The sequence below is a fragment of the Octopus sinensis genome, linkage group LG4, assembly GCF_006345805.1.
Source record: "Octopus sinensis linkage group LG4, ASM634580v1, whole genome shotgun sequence".
Lineage (NCBI taxonomy): Eukaryota > Metazoa > Mollusca > Cephalopoda > Octopoda > Octopodidae > Octopus > Octopus sinensis.
This window is the reverse complement of record NC_043000.1, coordinates 72,249,855-72,257,573: the sequence shown is the minus strand read 5'-3', so window position 1 is coordinate 72,257,573 and position 7,719 is coordinate 72,249,855. Positions and strand designations below refer to the sequence as shown.

The following is a 7,719-nucleotide window of genomic DNA, read 5'->3' as shown; positions in this document are numbered from 1 at the left end:
ATATTATATTATATATATATATCCAGGGGCTTGACAAAATAAAGAAAACACCTAGCATCATAGCATCATAATTTGAAATATCTATAGAACCGTCAAAAGCTTTTTTATTTTTATGTTTTTCATTTATTATTAGTGTTGCTTAATATGTTTTGCTAAAATTGCTGTTATGTCTTTCAGATATCATCAGAAAGAGGTTATTAAAATTCATTAAAATGACAGATTTGTCGGACTTTCAAAGAGATCAAATTGTTGGTGCTCGTATGGCAGGCGGTAGCGTAACGAAAGCAGCCGAAATGTTTGGTGTATCAAGAAGTACTGTTTTGAAAGTAATGAGAGCCCTTGAGAAGAGGTAGAAACCTCCTCGTCGAAAAAAACTCCGGAATAAAACCAAAACTTTCAGATAGGGACCGTCGGTCTCTGCGAATTATTAGAAAAGATCACAAAATTACAGCTCCCAAAATTACTGCAGAGTTTAATGACCACCTTGAGAACCCAGTTTCCACAAGACCTGTTCGCCGGGAGCTGTACAAAGCCGGATTTCACGGGAGGGGTGCCATCAGAAAACCACTAGTTTCAAAAGCAAATGTTGTAAAGCGTTTAGAGTGGAGTAAAAACCTACAGATTTGGTCCCTAGAGCAGTGGAAGATTTTTTTTCTGGGACGAGTCATCCTTTACCATATTTCCGACCACCAGCCGGAAGCATTTGACCCAGACTGTCTTTTTCCAACTGTAAAGCATAGAGGAGGTTCTGTGATAATCTGGTAGGGGGCTATATCTTGGAAATCCGCCGGCCCATTGATTTCCCTTCATGGTAGAATTAATAGTCAAGACTATTTAAGCATTTTATCTGATCAAATTCATCATATGGACGCGGAACATTTTCCGGAGGAAAACGCAATCTTTCAGGATGATAATGCACCAATTCACACAGCTAAAATTGTTACTGAACGGCATGAGGAACATTCCAGTGAAATTGAACAGTTTTTTGGCCTCCAAAGTCGCCAGATCTCAATATTATCGAACATTTATGGTGCATTTTGGAAAAGCAAGTAAGGAGTCGATGTCCTCCACCAACATCACTGCAAGAACTGCAGACTGTTTTAGCTGAAGAATGGACAAAAATTCCTTTGGAAACAATTCAAACTTTGTACGAGTCCAAACCTCGTAGAATTCAAACTATAATTACTGCTAAAGGCGGTCCTACTACATATTAGAATAAATTTGTTTGAAATTTTAATGTGTTTTCCATATTTTGCCTAACCCCTGTGTATATATATATATATATATTATATATATATATATATATATATATAATATATATGAGTGAAGAGAAACATTGCAACCTACACATGCGCCTTCGTTCCCCAGAGGAAATGACTAGATTGGGATTAGTCGTTGCCTACTAGGGGCTCTTACATACCCGGGCAACGCCGGGCTATGCTGCTAGTATATATATAAACAAAAGGGTAATAATATAGATTACTACCAGTGGCTCAGCACAAAAGACGAATTAGTCATTAGACAAAATATTATTCATATAGAAAAATATTATTCATGTAGAAATATAATTAAGGGCTCCTAAATAAGGATGCCAAGTGCTGGGAACACAAAAAGGGGATAAATTTATCGAGAGTGAAAATCAAAAACATTTACTGATAACTTTACATCTCGGACTGATATCAGTTTCTACCTCTTTCTAGCAAAACACAGAATATGTTTGCTAAGGCTTGTTATATATATATATAGGGGGTGGTGACCCCTGCTGTACGCTTTCACCACTCTTTCTCCCACTCTTTCTTCTCTTGGCCTGCTCGCTTAGCCAGCGGGGTGGCGTCATTCGAAGGCTAAAACAATGCGAACGCATTGTGACCGGCGATGTGTAACAACATCTGATGGTCTGGTCGGTCACGTGATCACGTGATATATATATATATTGGCTTAACTACAGATTTCTGCCCCACCGACTTAAGATGATCGTAACTTTCAGAAAAATGGATACTTTCTAATGAAATTGTGTATGACTATGTGTTATATCATGTAGAATATACAAAACCTTTGGGGAAAAGTGTCTTAGGAGGGGCAGGGTGGGGAATTGTGGAAAATTCACCGGAGTCCACTTCAATTCGTTTTAACTTTCAAGAAAATGGATGTTTTTTAACGAAATTCTCTACACTTATATCTCGGACTATGTAGATTCCGTGAACATAGGAATTTGGGGGGAAAACAACTGGGGATTATTTTTGAGAACCGTTCCCCACTCGAGGGTGTTTCGGGAGAAGTCGTCCATATTTGTTTCATTTTTTCCGTTTTGTGTGTTTGTGCATCCGTAGATTTCTACCGCTCACTCACACACGCACACACACACATACACATATATATGTAATTAAAAAAGTTAAAACAGGGAATTATTAGATTCAATTTCTTGCTTACTATAGAGATTATGTAACAAATTATACTCTACACTTTTATATTTAACTGTGCGTGTATATTATTAAGTTTTGTTTCTGGTGTCTTCTACCTTTTTATTAGAAACATTTACCTTGGGATTTGCTTAAAGTGAAAAAGAGAATGTATGCAACAGATAAGTCGTCTTAATAACATATTTCTGTGTACCAGACCTGTAGCTGTTATTTTTAGCATAACGCGTATTCTGGTGAGGGCTTCATTTGCCTTCATTGCCCGTTTGTTGCTTCAATAGAAATCTACGTATGCATAAACGCACTAAGTGGAGAAAATGAAATAAATATGGACCACTTGTTCCGAAACAACCCTCGAGTGGGGAACGGTCCTCAAAAATAACCCCAGTTGTTTTCCCCCAAAATTCCTATGTTCTCAGAATTTACATAGTCCGAGGTATATTCGTAGAGGATTTCATTAAAAATAAAACCCATTTTCTTGAAAGTTAAGACGAATTGAAGTGGACCCCGGTGAATTTTCCGAAATCTCCCCGCCCCTAAAACACTTTCCTCCAAAAGTTTTGTATATTCGGAATCTACATGATATAACACATACTCATAGAAAATTTCATTAAAAAATCCATTTTTCTGAAAGTTATGATCATCCAAGTTCGGGGGTCCAGAAATCGTTTTCTAAATGTTTTACGTTCTTGTCCCAGTTTGTATTTTTCTACATATAATATATATATTATATTAAATTAGAGATAAAACCACTATTAGGCAAACCAAACAGTGAAAAACATAAGCCAATACATAAAATTAATTTAAAAATATAAAAGTTAAAAATAAAAAAATATTTAAATAATTTAATATATATATATACAAATATATATATATACAAATATATATATATATATATGTATGTATAATATTTTTATATTTATATTTATATATTATTTTATTTATTAATTAATTTATTTATTTATTTATTTTTTTTTTAAATATCAAAAGTATTAAAAGTTTAATAAAAGATAAAGAGTAAAACACTACGATCGTTTCATGGCTGTACCAATTCGAATAACAATAATGTAAATTCAATTAATAATTCGAGTTATGGTTACAGTCAATCTTCAGGTTACTTGAGATATTTTTAAAATAATCAGAAATATTTAAACAATATTTTTAAGATATAAATAATATAATAATTTTACTTATAATAAACTCCATTATCAAACTAGAAACTTAAAACTTAACAATTATAATTATATCAAAATCGATTATAATGTTAAATATTAATTTTAATTATAAGGTAAGAAACCCACCAATAATCTAATATCTGTAATAGTCTATATCTAATTACATAAATATTTTTTAAAAAATGACTATTATATATAAATTATCAATGAAAATATATAAATGTATATAAATATTATAATTAAGATCTAAAATAAACTCTATAAATAAATACATATGCACATATAATAAAGACCTAATAAATTAATTTTTCATATTTAAAGATGAAATAGCTAATTTCAAAAATACAAACAAACATATATATATATATTTATATATTTCTGATTATTTTTAAAATATTTCAATTAACCTGATGATTGACTGTAACCATAACTCGAATTATTAATTGAAGTTAAATTATTGTTATTCGAATTGGTACAGCCATGAAACGATCGTAGTGTTTTACTCTTTATCTTTTATTAAACTTTTAATACTTTTGATATTTAAAAAAAATTAATTAATTAATTAATTAATTAAATAATATATAAATATAAATATAAAAATATTATACATACATATATATATATATATATATATATATATATATATATATTTGTATATATATATATATAAATTTATAAGTTTTAATTATTTAAATAATTTTTTATTTTTAACTTTTATATTTTTAAATTAATTTTATGTATTGGCTTATGTTTTTCACTGTTTGGTTTCCTAATAGTGGTTTTATCTCTAATTTAATATAATATAATATAATATATTTATACTATAAAATTGGATTTAATCCTAAATCTAATTTTTCCCTGTAAGTTTGGATATTCCCTAATATTATTATATATATATATATATATATATATATATATATATAGTGTGTGTGTGTGTGTGTGTGTGGTTTGTGTGTGTGTATATAATATATATATATATATATATATATATACACACATGATAATATATATGGTGGTGACCCCCTTCGGTCAGACACTGACCATGGGTTTGCATCTAGAGAGTTACCCTCTCAGGCACAAGTCTGGGCATGGTTGTTTTATGGAAGACCAGCAGTCGCCCATGCATACCGGCCTCCCCTCTCCACGTCACCGATGTTGTCCAAGGGAAAGGCAAGGGCCGATACAGCTTGGCACCTGTGACATCGCAACTCATTTCTACAGCTGAGTAAACTGGAGCAACGTGAAATAAAGTGTCTTGCTCAAGAACACAACACGCAGCCCGGTCCGGGATTCGAGCTCACAACCTCACGATCGTAAGCTCGACGCTCTAACCACTGAGCCACGCGCCTATATATATATATATATATATATATAACACATGCATATATATATATATATATATATATATATATATATATAATATATTATAATATATATATATATATATATATGCATGTGTGTTTTTAAGTGTTTCAAATAACACGGAAAAAATAAATAAATACTTACCAGGGTAGCAAAAATTCACATGCATACCAAGGATGTAACAGTCTGCTTATAATGGTAGAAATTCCAGGTTTAGGTGAAATATTTTTGAATAATATATCAAAAAGATTTACCTTTATCTAAAGGATCATAATAAACAATTTGATTTGGAACGGGATATTCTCTTTGTATCTTTTCCATTTGATAAAGGTAAATCTTTTTGTCTGCTTTGTAACAGTGAGATGTACTTTATCCTGTTCTCAAAGAATCCTCTTGTAAACACGCTTATAGAGCGTGTTTATCGTTGCAAACATTGGCAGAAACATACCTTTAGTTCCTATAAGTGATTTCTATCATTCTCTAAACTTCGACCTTTGACTGTCTTACATTTCACTTCCACAAAATATATCTACTTCCATCTCCACTATTAGTTTTCTGCTAATTTCTTTCTTTCTCCTCCTCTTTCTATAAACTACCTTGACGTTGTATCTGCAAACGGGTTTTAAAAAAAAAAACTTGATAGCGTTCCCTTCATCATATACGCAGTCATCACATTCTATTAAAATGTCTTATTGATATGTTTGGTTTCTTTCTTTCCTTGATGAGAAGATTGCATTGTTTTACTTCTAGAATAATAGCAATGTTGTCTTCGGAACATATGCCGGAAGTAAAAAGATTTAAACAATACCTGCGTTTAACTCCATTTATGTGTGTGGTGTGTGTGTGTGTGTGTGTGTGTGTGTGTGTCTGTGTGTTTGTGTGTGTGAGCGTGTGTACTCGCGCTATGCAGCTTGCCCGAGGGCGTTTATAGATCCATATCTGTTAACGGCTATTTTAAATACTTTTCTTGCTGGATTGCGTGTTTGTTTTTCTTTTTGTCATCTGTGATTTTATTTTTGATCTTCGAAATAAAGGAAGATATTTCCTCCGTCTGGCTGCCTTTCCTATGTGTGCGAGCGCGCACGCGAACACACACACACACATAGCTATGTTTTAATGAATATCGGTGATAAGTTAATGCAGGTTGATGGTCAAAACAAGGAGTAACAGAAGAAAAATGGATAAGAAAAAGGGAAATTACTTACGGTTTCGGCATGTTTTACGAATGATGACATTTTTGATCCTATTAAGATCCTCATAACTTGGGGCATGGATCAAGTATTTCCACCTAGGTCTACTAACAAGCTCACTTAATTCGTCGTATCTGATACGGTTTCCGATCCCAATAGCAAATATTTCTATGTTTTCTTTTCGACAGCGTTTTGCTACTAATGCCGCCGTTTTATGTGTCTGAGATATTCCATCTGTTAATAAAATTGCAATCCTTTTCACTCCGAGTCTGGCTCCATTTTCTGCTTTATATACTCGGCTAACCAGAGTATTTAGTGCGTTTGCAATGTTAGTTCTACCTTGGATCTGTTTAATCAAACCAATTTTCCATTTCAACACCGACTTATCTCTGGACTGCATAAGGTAGGCATTGACCATAGCCCAGTCACTAAAAGTCACAATTCCAACTCTCACCTAAACGACAAAAGCATGAAAAGATTTTGTTTCATTAAATTATCGAAGTATTTTATTATATTTTGTTTCAAGTAATATTTTATAAACCAGATTGTTGGTGTTGTGCTTGACTGCTCCAGCCATCAAACACTTACGCACGCTAAAGCCGTTCAATCTGATGCAATAAACATCCCCTGTTTACAATAGATTTTATTATCATCATTTTTTAGCAACGACTTCTTGATCACTAATATTAACACCCCATCCCTATTCATATTGAATGCTATGTGTTTTTATTCTTTTATTTTCTTTCTGGCCACTTCTTTCTCACTTTATGAAGTGTGTCTGAACTGCTAGAATCACACCATGAGCATATAACTTGAATCGAAATTAAAAGGTAAATCTGAGAACTTATGAAGCATCATACATCGCCTGACGAGACTCTGTTGTACTGTAGGTTGCATCTGGTGTTATTACATCATTCCACGCCCCCTAAGGAGCAGTGCAGAATGATGCCGAAACGATTGTTGTGCTAATAAATGCTTCTCGTTACACACCGTCTTCCGTATTAATCTTTTAAAATAATCCCTACGTGCCCCTCGGAATTCCGGACGTACATTCCAACGACAAACACACACTATCGCCGATGACGCCTTGTTGGCATAAGAAGGGAACGTCCTCTTCAGGCACATTACCTGGGACTTACCCTGAAACAAGGTTTGTATACTAGATTTAACGCCTACTTTCTAAACCTTATTTTAAATTCAAATTATATATATATATATATATATATATATATATATATATATATATATATATATACATTCATATAAACATACACATCACGAGGGTGTACCCAAAAGTAACCTGAAACATTCCCTGTAGGACAAGCTCGTTGTAGTTCAGGCTACCTTAAAGCATATCAGTCTGCCGACCGACGCCGTCTGGTCAAGTCGTATTACCACGAACTGCGTCTTTGTTTTGCAGTTCTTCTCCCCTACTCCTTGACTTTTACGAAGGCTGAAACGAAGAAACAGCGTGCTTCCATGAAATTCTGTTTTCTGTTGGGGAAAACGGCGGCCGAAACAATCGTCATGAAACTAAGTAAAATATTTTTATTGAGCTTGTGATATTTATTCTTG

The 7,719-nt window shown here is 33.0% G+C and overlaps 1 protein-coding gene across 1 annotated transcript in view; it reads right to left on the bottom strand.

The window, feature by feature from the left end:
• Positions 1-7,719, bottom strand: part of LOC115210907 (collagen alpha-6(VI) chain-like) — a 134,426-nt gene that overhangs the window by 47,312 nt on the left and 79,395 nt on the right. Inside the window, exon 4 of the mRNA XM_029779684.2 lies at positions 6,160-6,598. Within this exon, the coding sequence (XP_029635544.2) occupies positions 6,160-6,598 (439 nt within the window). The remainder of the gene's footprint in view (positions 1-6,159; positions 6,599-7,719) is intronic.